The sequence below is a fragment of the Rhinolophus ferrumequinum genome, chromosome 11, assembly GCF_004115265.2.
Source record: "Rhinolophus ferrumequinum isolate MPI-CBG mRhiFer1 chromosome 11, mRhiFer1_v1.p, whole genome shotgun sequence".
Classification (NCBI taxonomy): Eukaryota; Metazoa; Chordata; class Mammalia; order Chiroptera; family Rhinolophidae; genus Rhinolophus; species Rhinolophus ferrumequinum.
In genome coordinates, this window is record NC_046294.1 from 6591387 (window position 1) to 6607416 (window position 16030).

Genomic DNA, 16030 nt, shown 5'->3' on the forward strand with positions numbered 1-16030 from the left:
CCTGCTTGGATTTACTGGCCACGCTGGGTTGGGCTTTATTCCCCAGCCCACCCCAGCCCACCAGGACCTTGCTCGTGACCTTGGTTGACCACTTCCCCACACCAGCCTCCAAGTGGGGCCTTCCTACCTCTCAGAGCTCTTACTGGAAGTGGCCCAGAAGAGAAAAAAGGAGAGAGCAGTTAGAGGAGTGGAAACACTCGCTCAAAGGCCAGGGTGACAGTCCTTTCTGGTGTCCAGGATCTCAGCAGGGTGCCTGGGCTTCTCTGCCATTCACAGCAGACAGTGGGAATGTGACATAAGGGAAGACCAGCCAGGGACACTGGACAAGAAAGAGCTCACTGGTGACTGCTTTCCACGTGCGGTTTCAGTTGTCATGACAGCCCTGCCAAAGCAAAAGTATTATCCCCAGTTTACAGACAAGGAAACTGAGGCTCAGAGAAACCAAGGGTCTTCTTCAAGGTCACACAGATAGAAGTGGCAAAGCAGGAATTTGAACCCAAATCTGTCTGGAACATGGGCCACCTGGGAAAATCCAGGAACTGTGGTCACCACTGTCATATCCTGCAGAGCTCTGGGAGGCTTGCGGACTCTTGGGCGCTCAGCTGTTTATTTTTCATACTCCCTGCCCACTTCTAAAAGTTTGAGTCAGCTTCCTGGAAAGATGTTTGTGTTAGTGGAATCGCAGACACTCAGAAGCACAAAGCTTTGGAGGTGACAGCTCCTGCCGAGCAGTGATGGCGTCTTGAGCCCCCATGAAGTTACCCAGTTTCTGGGAGGCCTGGCTATTTGTGGATTCCAGCTTTAATGAGCACTCGCAAGGTGTCATGCTGAAGTGAGTCAGTCCTTTCCTCCCTGTGCCCTGGGGAGTCCCCACAAAGTCCGCGCCCACAGTCCCTGCCCAGCATTCAGTTCTCTTGGAATTGCCTCCTCAGCACGCCTTTGCTTTCCTGCCCACAGGTCCCTGTGAAGCAAAGCGAGAGTGCTGGGCTTGGTGTCAGATGCACGCGGGGCACTGAGTTCGTCCCACCTGGGAATGTGACTCAGCCAAGGGATGTACCTCCAAGTGGCAGCTTCCTCCTACCTGAATCTGAGCCACGTTGGTGACATCAGCCCAGCCTTGGTTACCCCTTTCCTGCCAGTAGCACCCCAATACCCTGTGGGAGTTACCCTTTCATCACCCCTGGGCCTTATGGTGAAGATGAGGCTGACCCTATCTAGGATGGGCCTGGGACCTGGCCTTGCCTGTCTCACCTTTATCTCCTGCACACAGCGACTCCTGTCGCTGTGAATTAGCCACACAACTCAAGCCAATCCAAGGAGAGCCAGGCCTGGGCCCTTTGTTGGAACTACAGTAGTACCTCGGTGTCATGCAGGGTGGCAGGCGGGGTCTCTAGTCCTGCTCCCCACATAAGAACGCAGGATGTGGCTAGGCCAAAAAGGAACACCCACCGAGCCGTAGATAGGGGAGTCACACCACTGTAGTGTCACTGGCGGCTGGGGGACACACAGGAGCAGGAGCCACACGATCCGCAACCCCCTCGTCCACTTGTCTCTGCCAACCCACCTCACTTGTTAGCTGCAATCCGCCTCTCTGCAATTGGTAATCCACACTCCACCACGCCACGCCACGCCACGCCACGCCAGGACGCCACACCACCACACCACACCTTGCTAGCTTAGCTACGGCAGTTATATCAGTGGCTAGTGGCTAATGTCTAACCGGTAACAGCCGATGGCCAACTAGCCACAGCTGACGGCCATCTATTACCCGAGCCAGCACCTTTCCACGTGAGACCGAGGGCCTGGAAACTGCACTCCTGGCTCTGTCCCCACACTCGGTTTTCGAATGTCTCCGTTGACAAACATTTTGGTTTACGAATGCTGTAAAGTTTATGGATCTATGGTATCAATAGATAGTAAAATTCACGCCAAATTGCTGTTTTAGGGATTGATTTTAAAGGTCTGGAACGGATTAATCCATTTTGCATTACTTTCTATGGGGAAACCGCGCCTTGGTTTTCAAACGTTTCAGAACGCAAACGGTCTTCCGGAACGGATTACGTTGGAAAACCGAGGTACCATTGTATTGAGAAAGTGCCAAGGGATACGCCCCTGTCCTGGGGCAGCTAAGCTGGTGTTTCTGGTGGCCATCTTACTACATGAGTGGTCCCTGCATGAGGATGTAGCCAGCGCAAAGCAGAGCAGATAGGGTGAGACACTGCTCCTGATGACTTTGCGCATCATGATCCAGCCGTGCCTGAAGCTGGTACACTTTAGACTTGTTAGTAATTAAACTTCAGGTAAATCGTTTATAAAACTAAGAATTCAGAGAACCCTAGTTTCCCCTCTCTTATTGAGATTCCTTTGTATGATTGAGAAATTTTGAGCAATTCACACTAAATATTAAGTGCTGCTTGTTACACATGGATGCAATCATTAACTTCTCTTTTTTTCATTACAAAGATACTTCGTTAGGAAAAACTCATCCCTGTTCTTATACTCCTCCATTTTTTCTTAAAATTAATAATAATAATGAAGTAAAATACAAGCCTATTGTGATGTGAACAAAAAATTCATCAGGTGTTTATTGAGTGCTTTTGTTAAAATTTTAACAGAGGTTTGTGTGAGTTACTTTGTGCCAGGCACTGTTCTAAACCCCTAACATATATTACTTCATCAAATCCTTATATTATCATCCCCATTTTACAGATGAGGCATAAGGAAGTTAAGTTACTTGCCCAGGATCAAGTTCCAGGTCTGGGATTGAGCCCACCCACTCCTCTGGAAAGCCTTCTCTGGTCTCCCCAACATGAAGTACCCGCTGCGGCCCTTACCCTCCTGCCTGCCGGTCATGGGCCCTGCATGAGGCCCACACCCTGCTGGGTTGTAAACCCGTCCCAGCTGAGGCTTAGCTCCCAGGCCGGCCCATCCACAGTTGCAAGTGGGAAGTCAATAGCTTCGTACCTCAGCCTCACCAGCAACCAGCGGGCCTCTTTCTCTGCTACCCATTGTCTGAAGCTCCTTTGAGGTGCCCTTAGGAGACCAGGCCTCAAATGAGGGGCGCACATGCTAGAGGACTTAGAAAGAAGGGCCTCCTCCCTGGGCATCTGGAGACCCCTAGCATCTCTCCAATCACAGGAGGTGTGGGAAGGGATTGGGACAGGGCATCAGGGCATCCTAACTTCTCCCACACCAGCCATGTGACTGTCCCCTCCCTGTGCCTCAGTTTCCTCAATGGTAAAATGAGGGGGTTCGTTAGAAATAGTCCCCGAAGAACCCAGGGCAGGTCCTGTGGGAATGAGCAAAGCCGAGCTTTCTTTACTCATCCAGGAAGCTTTTGGGGTTCTCGGATGGCAAGCTGCCTGCTGGACTTCATGTATTCATTAGTTGAGCACCCATTATGTGGAGGCAGTGTTTGAGGCACCGAGGATACTTTAGAGAGTAAGACAGGTAGTGGTTCTGCTGCTCAGGAGCTCATTCTGTAGCTCTGGTTTTGGGAGGCCTCCAAGCCTTCACTTACCAGGGCTGTAGGCTTTGAACCAGGCCCTTCCAAACTGGGTGGGGGTGGAGGAGGACTGAGGGCTTGTGGAGAGAGGCGTGTCCTCCCTCCAGCTCTGCCCCCTCCTGCCAGGCAATCTTGCCTCTCAGGCATTGGCATCCTCACCTTCTCAGTGAGAAGTTGCACTGGATGGCCTCGCAGCCTATTCTGCCAGCCGGGGAGGGAGTCCACCTCTGCGGGGAAGGCTTGCACAGCCACTCATAGTTAAACATTACCCACGCCATGTCCATCCCTCCCTGCCACTCCTCAGGGATATCAAGCCATAAACACTGCCTTCTTTGGTCTTCCTCCAGGGTGGAGGCCTTCTGGGAGGGGCCACAGGTACACTTGCTGATGAAACCGGGGTCTGGAGAGGGGAAGACTGGGGTTCAGGTCTGGGGCTGGGGGCTGGGGTGGGGACAATCAGGCCCTAGTCACCCACTTCAAGATGGTTTTTCTTGGTTACATCATGCATGTGGCTCCCTGTAGAGCTCATGGACAGGCTTAATGAGTCCCTAGGTACCTCAGGCAAGATACCCAGGCCTCTTGATTTCTGGGAAACAAAAATAATTCGGAGAAATCGGGCAGCCTCACTACCTGGGGTGCCCCTACTTCATCCTGACTCCCAGGTCCCTCACAAGCAAGGAGGGCCAGGCCCAGCTGTCATGCCCAATCCCACACACCCAGGCATTTTAAATTACGAACCTGCATTAATCCTACGTTCCCACAAATCTCAGGAACAGGAATGGATTCTAGCCAAATATTACTTTCCAATATGCAAAGAACTTTCTTCTCTTCCCCTTCGTTTCCATCTTCAAGACAACTTTGTAAAATAGGTATGATTTCGGCCCAGCAAATATATGAGAACACTGAGGCTCCAGGTGTTAGATAGACCTGGTGAGTAGAGTGTCAGGTGTCAGAGTCAAGTCTTCTAACAAAAGCTGAGACTGGTTTTTATGCCCAATTCTAGGCTGAGGAGAGGATAATGCCTTTACTCCTTTAATCTTCATGACAAAATTGTTTTTATCCCCACTTTACAGATTTGGAAACAGTGACACAGAAAGGTGAAATCACGTATCCGAGTCACATAGCTTGGAAGCTGTGCTCCTGACTGCTAAACATCACTCTTTCTACTGCTGTGTGGCCTGTTGAATGGAAACACAGTCATTGATCCATCTGTTCTCCTAAGTAAAAGCCATTGCTTATTTTTGACTCGATGTTGGTCTCACAGGGTTTGGGGTGTTATGTTATCTTGCTTGGTTCCTACATTAAGCCTGTGAGTGGATATTTGTATCACCCCCAACACCCTTTACAGATGAGGAAACTAAAGGTCAGAGAGGGTGAACCACCTTTTCAAAGCTGCACAGCTCCAATGTGCTGTGGTTTTGGGTGGGCTATGAACCTGGGCTCCTCATATTCCAGAACCCAGAGGCTCTCCCTTATCTTCTATGAGCCCTTGGTACCTCACTGCCTTTCCTTCTTGGTTCTGTCCCTGGCAGCCTGCCCTCCTGCCCCCAGAACACCCTCCTCACACCTGGCTTTGGTCTCCCCTCCTCTGGCCACCCCCCACCGTCCTCCTCCCAGAGAAGGGGCCCAACCGGAAGGCTAGTTCATACTAGGAAATTCCAGCCACGTGAGCTAACCCGAGCCAAGGATTCTGAGCAGCCGGTGGCTTTAGAAGAAACTGAAACTTGGCTTGCTGGGGGCGGAGTGGTCACCGGGGTTTTAAAGAGCCGCCACTTCCTTGGGTCCCCAGAGGGCACTGGGAGGTCACAGCAGCCGAGGGACACCCTGAACCAGATGTGAGCCTCTGCCCCCTGCCCAAGCCATGCACCTCTGCGGGGGTGAAGGGCTCCTAACTGGTACGGTGAGTACAGGAAACCAGGGACGGGGGGAGGAGAAAGGGAATGTGCCTGAGAGTCCCCAGGGCCCAGGTGGGGAGCAGGTGGTCAGAGCATCTCATCCCAGTTCTGTGCACATGGGCTATGTGACCATGGGCTTCACATACCCTCTCTCTGGCCTTCAGTTTCGTCAAGGATTGGAAAGGGCTTTCCAGCTCTCATTTGCAGATCCAGCCTCCAGGTTAGAACTTGACCTCTGAATACCGCTGTCTCCTAACCCACCTGTCCTCCCCTCACTACCCTTCATGTAGCCTGTCTTCCCTCCCCAAATTCTCCAGCATGGTTCCACTTAGAGGCCCTGCCCCTTTCCCAGGACCCAGGTACCAGAGGCTACCCACTTCTCTCACTGCTGGTCTTTCCCTCAAGCTCCAGTCTCCTGGCACCCCCAGCACCTGTAATGAGCCTGCTGTGGCCATGGACCCAGGAGCACGGCATCCTCAGCCAGGGAGCTCAGAGTCTTGCCTGAGCTCTTTACAACGCCCTTCCCAGAGAGGCCTAGGAGAGGGGAGGTGGGATTGCAGGGTCTCCAACATTCCCTCTTGTCTGACCTTCCAAAGTTCCTGGGCATATTGAGTTATATCCCTAACCTGGGGTCAGGGTCTGGGAAGAGTCACAGCTGTGGAGTCCATTCTTCCATCAGAACTGACTTTGTGCATTCATTCTAGGTTGCTGCTCCACTAGAATGTGAGCAACTTGATGGCAGGGAGTTTTGCCTGTTTTGTTCACTGCTGTGTCCTCCTAGCTCAGTGCCTGGCACACAGTAGCTGCACAATAACTATTTGTTGAGTAGGTGACTATCAGCTTTGGGCTTAAGTTGGGCCTGGGCTCATTGGAGCAGAGTCAGACCCCAGCTCTGCCCTCACAGGTGGAACTCATAGCTAGGGAAATCAACACCTTGACCTTGACCATGCAAATAATAGCGATGGGAACATCAGCGGCTGACCTTTATTATATTAACCCCTGGCTCTGGGCTGGCCCTGGGCCCTGGCCCTTTATGGTCTGTGAGGAAGTTACTCCATTGAATGGATGAGGTAGCTGGGCTCAGAGTAGTGAGTGACTTGCCTGGAGTAACCCAGCTGGTAAGGAGAGCCTGGGTGTGAAGTCAGGTCCCTCTGAGTTGGAGTCCCAGGCTCCCAGCTTCCTCACTTGTCCTCCCCCAACATGAGATCGAATGAGGCTGGCATGCCAATGACGCGTCCTGTGCCTGTGATGGGGTGTGTGAACACCAAGGGAGCCAGAGATGGCTTCTGGGAGAAAGGGACCTTCGGGGACTGGACTCAGGAATGTCACGGCTTTACAGAAGGCCAGGACGGAGGGCGCAAGTCCCTGCCAGGACCCAGAGGAGCATCAGAGGCAGCTGAAGAAGAAACAGAGGAATCGGACATCTGCCCAGCGCAGCCGGCAGAAGCACACAGACAAGGCAGACGCCCTGCACCAGGTGGGAGATGCTTCCCTCCCTGATTCTGCCTGCACTCACCTGGCCCAGTTGCCTCTTCTCCATCTGCCTAGGAATGGTTCCCCCTACACTGCTGTGTGTTCCCTGGTGACTGAGTTTGGGAGGAAGGAAGGACTCTGCCACTAAGATTTGGAAATTCCTGGGTGTTGAGTGCAAACTGTGTGCCAGATACATGCTGGGTTCCAGGGACAAAAGGTGTATCCATAGCTGGCCCTGCCTTCTAGCAGCCCCCAGTCTAGCGCGAGGAGACAGGAAGTAGAGGCAAACTGGGAGAATCCAGCACAGCAACCAGCTGAGGCACTCATTAAAATGTGGATCCCTGCCCCTCCTCCCCGCCCCAGGCCCCACCTCAGGAGGCTGGGATGGGGCCCAGGGAGCTGCACTGTGATTACTCACCCTGCCTCTCAGGGTTCTGATGTGGGTGGCCAAGACCACACTATGAGAAACTCTGGTTCAGGGTTAAGATGCGCTGGCTTTAGAGTCCCAGCTGTGGCACTCATTAGCTGCAAGTTGCTTCTTCTGCTGAGTTTCACCGTCCCCATCTGAAAACGGACAAAAATACCTGCCCCCTGGCAGGATCCATGTGGAAACTAAAGAAGGCAAAGGAGCCCAGTGGGGCAGGGGAGGGCTGCACCTGCACTCGCCTCTTGACCTTGGATGGTAACTTGACCTTGGATGGTAACCTGACCCTTGGAGCCTTCCCTTCTTCCTCTGTGCAGAGAGAAAGGACAACTACCAGTTCAGTCCCAGGGGGGAAATTAAGCACTGGGCTCAGGACCTGGCCCTCGGGAGGGTTGCGCACATGTTAGTTCTTCAAGTGAGTAAAACTCACAGCACTCTGCACCCAAAGGCCCTACGCTCTCTGCAACGCCCAAGCCCACCTGTGTGCCTTCCTCTCCTAATATCCCACACCCTGTTCTCCCGGGGCCTTCTCTTGCCAAGCTCATCTAGCCTCAGAGGCTCTGCCCTTGCTGTTCCCTCTGTTCTCAGACAGCAGTCCAGTTAGGTCCTCACCTCCTTCCTGTTGTTTGGTTTAAATGTCACCTCCTTAGAGGGGCCTTTCTAAACCATCTGCTCTAAAGAGCCCTCTCCTTATTACTCTGCTTTATGTTTCTTGTTAGCACTGACCTATTTAGATGTTCATAGCTTATCTCCCTTGCCAGACCGTAAGCAACATGAGGGCAGGGAACCACTGTTCCCTGCTGTTTTCCCTACCACCTGACACTGTGTCTGACAGAGACAAGGGACTCGGTAATTCTCTGTGGAGAGAACGATAGAGTCAGAATTAAGTGCACTGGGAACACATAGTGGGCAACGACAGGTAGTTGCCTCAAGGTGTTATATAGACAAAGTCTGAGCTGGTCTTGAAGGGTAAATGGTTTTCCTAAGGGATGGAGGTAAGAAGAGGCTTTGCAGGCTAACAAATTCACGCTGGCATGGGCGTGAGGGACAGCACCCTGTAGATTGCGCAAGATTGATGACTAATGCCAGAATGGCACTTCCTGCATGCATTTATTTATTCATTCGTTCCGGAAATGTCTATTGAGTATCTTCTGTGTGACAGTCATAGTTCTAAGCATCGGAGATACAGCCATGGGCACAGCAGACAAAAGGCCAGCCCACCCTCCTCAGGGTTTATATTTTCATGGGGGAGCCAGGCAGACAAATAAATTGTCCATGAGGTGTTTGGGATGTCAGATAGTGATAGCGCTATGGGGAAAAACAAAGCAGGGAAGAGGGAAAGGGATGGGGCCCTCCTAACTAGGGGAGCCCTCCCTGATCAGGTGACATTTGAGCAGCCTGAAGGGAGCAAATGAATGAGTGAGTGAGTGAGTGAATGAATGAGTGAATGAGTGATCCAATTTCTGGGGGGTGAATTGAAGCCCTTGGAGGGTTTAGGTAAAGAGTGACCTAATGACACATTTTTAAAATGTCACTCCACATGCAGAGACCAGCCTGGGATGGGCTGCTGGTGGCTTTGAGGTCTGTCAGAACTTTGACTCCATGGCGTAAGCAACATTTTTATGTAAAATACCCTTACAGCTTCTTTTAAAAAGTGTCCACAAAAGGTGGGGTGAGGGAGGGAATCAAAGGAAGTCATTCAGCCTCACGAACTGTGGAAATAGAGTTCTTTCTGCATTTCCCATCATTGTGGTCATCATAAATAGTTGCTTAGACCTGCATGTTGATTTCTGTCCCTGTGGGTTCTCAGAACCCAGCGTCCAACAGGACAGAATCTGACACATGTTGACTCAGGGACGCCAGATAGAACACACCCGTGTGGCTAACCTGCAAAACAGGACCTGGCTCCTCCCACAGTGTCTCAGTGGGCTAGTGCGTGGTGCTGGGGAGTCTGGCAGGGCTCTGAGCAGCTTAGAGGTGTCCAGGACAGTAGGACATCTAAGCTGCCGTGAGAAATCCATGTCAGGATTAGCCCAAGGGAGGGGGTTCCTGGAAGAGCATCCAGGCAGAGGAGACAGGAAATGTTTTGAGGAAGCAGAGTCCATCTGAGGGACAGGAAGTGCGGGGAGCAGAGAAGTCAGAGAGATAATGCTGGAGGTGTAAGCTGGGGTCACCGCACACAGGGAGTCATAGGAGTCTTTAAAAGGGTTTAATGTTTGGTTCACGATACAGTTGCCCAATGTCTGGGTCAAGAGAACAGGGTGGTGTGTGTGTTGGGGGGGGCGCCCCAGTTAGGCGGCTGGTGGCGCTCCCGGGTGAGTGGAGATCACAGGCCGGTAGAGACCACTGGCTCAGAGGATGGAGAGCAGGCACATCTCGGCCCCCATAGGAGGTAGAATGGGGGAGACTTGGTGGTGGTTGTGGACGGCTGTCCAGAGAGTAGCCCAGGGCCCCCCGCTTGGACATTTGCATGATGGTGGTATCTTTCCCCTAAGCTGAGGACCCTGAGAGGTGTGTGGGGGGGAGAACAGGGTTCGTGCGGAGCCCCTAGTGCTGGCTGACATCCCCCTCCCTGCCCATCTGCTTCTCCCTCCAGCAGCATGAGTCACTGGAGAAACACAACCATGCCCTGCGGAAGGAGATCCAGGGCCTGCAGGCTGAGCTGGCGTGGTGGAGTCGGACCCTGCACATGCATGAGCGCCTGTGCCTCATGGACTGTGCCTCCTGTTTGGCTCCTTTGCCCCCTGGCAGCTGGGGCCAGGCCAAGCGGCCCCTGGACCCAGTGCCCCATGGACAACATGGCTGCCAGGAGCAATCGGGCTTCTTCCAGACCCCAGTCTGCTCTCCCTCATCTCAGCAAGTCTCTCCAGATCAAGAGCCTCATGGTTCCCCTGGCCTCTTCCTGTCCCCTCTGCCTTCACTGTCCCTTGGCTCTACTACAATGACAGCACCCCCTGCCCAACTATCTCCCAACCCTGTTCAATCTGCTTCACCTTCTGACTCCAGCCGACTGAGTCCTTGCTCCAGGCTCAATGCCCTGCTGCTTAGCCCCTCAGCCCAACCTGCCCCCCCAGAGCCCCTTGGGCCAGAACACCTCACCAGGGAGAAGCTGGAGTCTTCACTCCACAGTCCCTCGGCTGCTCTGGGGCTGGTCTGTCTGCAGGACAGGGAGCCCACACCTGCGTTCTCAGCAGCAGATCAGCAAGGGTTGGGTGTAGGTCTTAGCCCGCACCCCCTCCTGGCCTTCCCCCTGCTCTCCTCTGCTCAAGTCTACTTCTAACCCGGTCCCCTGGAACTGGGCTCGTGCCTCCCTTGGGCTCAGGAAGCAGCCTCATCAAACAAGCATCTCCTCCTCTGCCACCGGAGGCTGCCCTTCTGGGCTGACCAGCTGGCCTAGCATTTCACCAGGAAAAGGAAGCCATCACTGCGTGCCTATCACTCTACCTGGCCCTGTCACCACCACTATTTTATTTCAACTTCATGTTCATCCCACACAATCCAGATTATCACTCCAGTTGTTCAGATAAGGAGACAGAGGCTCAGAGAAGCCAAGTGACTTGTCCAAAGTCACACAGCCTTTCTTGGGACCTGAAACACCACCATCACTCCTCCTCCTCCTGGTAGGATCCTGGCCCAGGGGCCTGAGGGGCTGAAGTCCTAGATGCTGAGGGTATAAGCGCTGGGAGAAGGGAGGTGTTTTCCCTTTTGCTTTGTGAGTCCCAAGGCCACAGAGCCCTACAATTTCTGAAATTTCTCCCTAACTAGGGACAGTCTAGAGTCAAAACCTGGGTGGGGAGAGGCCAGGTGGGAGCCGGGAAGTAGACTTTTTCTTCCCCTCGTAGTGTTTTCAGTTTCAGGAACTGAGCCTGTGGGTAGGAATTGGGGAGAAACAGTCTCCCTGGGATTTCTATAAGAGGGGTGCCTATAGCCCTACCAAGACCTGGGGAGATTCTGCAGGGTCAGCCCTCCAGACTATTCCCAAATAGCTCCACACCAAGGCCATGGGGGACATGAGAGCCATCACGTCTTGCACAAAAGGCCAGAGGAAAGAACGAGGGAAGCGCCAGGTGCAAGGTTATGTTTAAGCAAGTGCTGGACCTGAACCTGGCAGTAGTGAGACCTCTGTCATCTCCAGGACCACCCTCATCCCTGTGCAGCCCCCAGGCCCTCCTTGACCTTGGGCCCCTCTAATCATTGCTCTTGGGTCTGATGGCAGCTATAGGAGCCGGGGCCCCAGACCAGGCTGGAGCTCAGCTGCAGTGTCTGCTCCAAGGGGGAGGGTCTCATTCAGACTCAGGACAAGCACTGTCAGGGGCCCGAGATGAGAAGATCCAGCTCTTCGCCCAAATTTTTCACACACATGTAGCAGACACTGTGCTAGTGTTTGACACACTCCAGGATGCTAAGCACAAATCTCGACACATATGCTATGGTAAATAAAAGTGTTTTCTGACTCTTTTTGCTTTGGCCAGTTCAAAGCTCTGCTTGTACTCTGTACTGTTGAAACCAAAGGGCCTTTGAAAGAAGAGGGAATAGTCTAAAATCTTAGAGGTGGGCACCCCCTCATGGACCTCCCAGTCTAACACCCCTCCCATATTGCAGATTAGGAAACTGTGGCCCAGAGATGGGAGGGACTTGCCAAGGGGCACACAGCAAGAGTGGGTGTGCTGTTCACAGAGCTGTGGATGGCAGCAGAGCTGGGACCACCAGCAGGTTCAGGGACAGCAGACGAGGGGGAGGGAAGCCAAGATATTGATTAGAGGGTGGCTGGAGTCTGGGACAAGCCTTGATAAAATACACTGTCGTTGATAAAATACACCGTGGATCAGGACTCGGCAGGCGGATGAGGATACCGTGGTCTGGCTTGTGTCTATAGACCCTGAAACTTTTCAGGCACTGTGCTGTGTTTTACTTGGGTGAACTCAATGACAACTCTAATAATTCTGTGAAGTAGGTATGGTTATTATCCCCACTGTTCAGAAGGGGAAACTGGGGTCCAAGGGTGTTAAGTAACAGCCCAAGGTCACATAGCTGGGAAATGGTGTAGACTTGATGCAACATCAGGAGACTTAGCCACAGGCGATCCTGCCGCCTGCCTTTCCCTGCTCTCCCTACAGGAGCCGGGGTCGGCGTGTACTGATTGATGTCACCCAAGAAGGAAAAGCCCTAATAAGAGAGGAGAGTGACTAAATTAACATTTGTACACACATATGACAACTCCTAAAGAATGCTTTGAAGAATATTTAATGAGGTGAGAAACTGCTTGCAACATATTAAGCAGAAAAACTAGAACGTACAACTGTCACTATAGTTTGATATTCAGCTTGTTTAAAAATATAAACAGACTCGAAGGAGTGGGAGGAGATGTTGTCGATTCTTGGAGAGGGATATGTGCTACTACTATCTGTGAGCCCCAATTTGTAAATACACGAGCCTTGTAAATACAGCACGAGCCTTCCACATGGTTGAATAGATCCTAGGAATCTATATCTGAGTATATCTATTGCTCCATAACTTAGTGGCTTAAAGCAACAAGCATTTATCATCTCACTTTCTGTGGGGCAGGAATCTGGGCGTGGCTTAGCCGGGTGCCTCTGCTCAGGGTCTCTCACAGGCTCCAATCAAAGAGTTGGCCAGGGCTGCCCCCATCTGAAGGCTCGAATGGGGGATCTGCATCCGAGCTCACTCCTATGACTGCCTGCAGGCCTCCGAAGGTCCACCTCCAAGCTTACTCACAGGTTGTTTGGCAGGATTCCATTCCTTGAGGGCTGTTGGACTGAGTACCTCAGTTCCTTGTAAGCTGTTGGCTGGAGGTATTAGATCCTTGCCACATGGGCCTCTCCACAGGGCAGCTCGACATGGCAGCTGGCTTCCCACAGAGCTAGCAAGCTGGAGAATGAGGAAAGGTGAGCAATATGGACACCACAGTCTTTTTGTAACCTAATTTCAGGAATGATGTCCTGTCATTTGTACTGTATTCTATTCAGTAGAAGCAAATCACTAGATCTGGCCCACACTCAAGGAGAGACCGTTATACAAGAGCACAAAAAACTAGGAGGGAGGGATTAGGGGGCATCCATCTTTGAGACTGCCTACCATCCTGGGTGAGAGCCAGCACTTTCTTGGGTCCGTTCTTTGTCCTTTCATCTCCAGCACTAGCACTGGCTTTCTTTTTGGGGGTATTTTTCGGGAGGAAACCGTTTTGTCCCTTCTCCAGCAGTAGCAATGCCTCCAGCAGTGAGCAGAGAGGATCTGGTGGGTTTGGGGCTGCAGCGAGTCCCCCGGCTACAGACTCACAGCTTCAAATTAGCCTTGCAGCAAGTGCAATGCAGACGCTGTCCCCTCAGAATGACCTTTGAAGTGATGCATGGACAGTCAGGGCTGAAATAGCCAGTGTATGCATGCCAAAAAGTCTTCTATGCTTTGAAAAGTCATCACTCACTGGATGACTAAAGTTTAAACTCAGTTTAAACTCATTTAGTTTTTACTCCTCCTTGGTATTCACCTCTGTAGTGGGTTGAAGGGTGGCTCCCTGAAAGATTTGTCTAGCCAACATGTGAATGTGACCTTATTTGGAAAAAGCATCTTTGCAGGTGTAATTAAGTTAAGGATCTCAAGCTGAAATCATCCCGGATTATCCAGGTGGGCCCTGAAGCCAATGACCCATAAGAGAAGGTCACCAGTAACAGGAAAAGACACAGAGGAGAAGGCCACGTGAAGACAGAGGCAGAGACTGGAGTTAGGCAGCCCCAAGCCAAGCAACATTTGGAGCCACCAGAAGCGGGTAGAGACAAAGAAGTCTGTGGCCTCAGAAGGAGCTTGGAAGCAGAAAGAGCAGTGAGGACACCGTTGCTGTCATCCAGGCGAGCAATGGTGGTGGCCACGACCAGGATGGTAGCAGGAAGTGGGTAAGAAGAGGTCAGATACAGGGTGTGCTTTACAGATAGAACTGACGGGATGTGCTCATGGATTGGATGTGGGGAAAGGAAGGAAGGAAGGAAGGATGATGTTGGATGTGAGGCCTGAGCAGTTGGTGGTCGGTAGTGCCAAAGACCAAGAAAGATTGGGAATGGAGCAGTGTGGAGTGTGTGGGGGGGAGGAGAGATCAGGAAACTTGTTTTGGCCGTGTTAAATCTGAGACGCCTATTGGTCATCCAACTGGATAAAAAAATAGAGTTTGGAGATCAGGGGAATGGTCAAGACTGGGTATATAAATTTGGAAGCCAGCAGTGTATATAGGGTGGGTGGACAATGGGGACAGGACGAGATGACCTGTGAGGGCCTTTGCAGCTGTGTCTCGATGAAGGCTTCTTCTTCTTGTACCCCCAGAGCTCTATCAGCCTGGTACGTTTTCCCTCATCACTCCTGCATACCCAGAATCTGTTCCCATCCTTCCCCTTTAATGCTTCTTCCTCCAGGAAGCCTCCTAAGATTTTCCAAGATAAAAATGACCCCCTTTTCCTTGGGCTCCTCTTCACCCCCATGTGCCTTTCACCAGCATCTGTCATTTTCCTTGTTGTGTAACTGTGCCTTCCTATCTTATCTCCCTTAACGGCAGCAGCCAGTCTGGCACATCACACGTCCTCCTAAACAGCCCATGTATTGGGAGGCATTAAAGCATGAGGGTTAGAGAGCTTGAGCTCCAGTGCCAGACAGGACTGGGTTCACATCCCAGCTCCACTACTGCCTGGCTCCACTTTCAAGCCTCAGTTTTCTCATCTGAAAAATGGGGATTGAAAAGTGCACCCACCCACAATCCACCCTATGTGTATGCATGTATATATATATATATATATATACACATATCCATATATAGTGTATACATAATATATAATATTTTATATATATATAATAGAAAGGCACATGTTCACCATAAGACATGAACAAAAATGTTTGTATCAGCAATATTCGTCATGGTAGAAAACTAGAAACAATCAAAATGCCCTATCAATAGTAAAACTAATAAATTGTGGAATATTTTACACAAGGTAATGCTACATGGCAAAGAGAATGAACAAACTAAAACCATCTGGAACAATAGGAATAAATTTCAAAACATAATGTCAGGCTATAGAAACCAGATACAAAAGAGGAGGAATCTGTATGATTCATTTTATAAAGTTTAAAAGTAGAAAAAAACAAATCTACACTGTTAAAAGTCAAGGTTATGGTTACAATTGGAGGGCAGCACCTAGAAGGGGACATGAGGGACCTTCTGGGGTACTGATAATGTTCAGTTTCTTGATCTTTGTGGTAGTTACACGAATGTATTCACTATATGACAGTTCACTGAGCTGTGTGTTTATGATCTGAGCTCTTTTTTGTGATGTCTGTTATACTTTAATAAAAAGAAGGTGAATGTAAGGAGCATATCATAGTTCCTGACACATACATAGTAAGTGCTCAATAAACGTTAGCTATTGCGAAGGAATGAATGAAAGAACCCACTTGCCCTCAAGTGAAATTCATTAACAATCAGAACCATGGACAGATCAGAGTCTGCTTGCAAGGAAGGCTGGAGAAAAAGGAAGAGATATCAGGTCTGACATCGGACAAGAGAAAGGAGAGAATCTGAGACTTTTCCTCTTAAGCTAGTGGTTCAGGGCCTTCTGAAGGACATTCCTACCATGCAGAAAGGACACTCTTCTTAGGGGACTGTGGGTATCTCTGTGTGTGTGTCCACGCAGAATTTCATTCTGTTAAAAAATGTCTGCAGCCCCTTGTTTTTCTAAG

The 16030-nt window shown here is 51.1% G+C and overlaps 1 protein-coding gene across 3 annotated transcripts; it reads left to right on the forward strand.

The window, feature by feature from the left end:
* Window positions 1-5182: 5182 nt before the first annotated feature.
* BATF2 (basic leucine zipper ATF-like transcription factor 2) lies at window positions 5183-11890 on the forward strand. Of its 3 annotated transcripts, none has more exons than XM_033119112.1 (3): window positions 5183-5405; window positions 6740-6877; window positions 9897-11890. In XM_033119112.1, the coding sequence occupies exons 1-3, from the start codon at window positions 5367-5369 to the stop codon at window positions 10575-10577; spliced, it is 858 nt and encodes a 285-aa protein (XP_032975003.1). In that variant the 5' UTR covers window positions 5183-5366; the 3' UTR covers window positions 10578-11890. The 3 variants fall into 3 exon arrangements, with proteins under 3 accessions (XP_032975003.1, XP_032975002.1, XP_032975004.1); XM_033119111.1 differs by having other exon boundaries at window positions 9894-11886; XM_033119113.1 differs by lacking the exons at window positions 5183-5405; window positions 6740-6877 and adding an exon at window positions 8888-8904.
* Window positions 11891-16030: the final 4140 nt, after the last annotated feature.

Bases quoted from the DNA above. Each gene is read 5' to 3' on its own strand.
- BATF2 (XM_033119111.1), top strand. From the start codon at position 5,367: ATGCACCTCTGCGGGGGTGAAGGGCTCCTAACTGGTACG. The intron at 5,406-6,739 runs GTGAGTACAGGA...ACGGCTTTACAG, and splicing joins AAGGGCTCCTAACTGGTACG to AAGGCCAGGACGGAGGGCGC. The intron at 6,878-9,893 runs GTGGGAGATGCT...TTCTCCCTCCAG, and splicing joins AGGCAGACGCCCTGCACCAG to CAGCATGAGTCACTGGAGAA.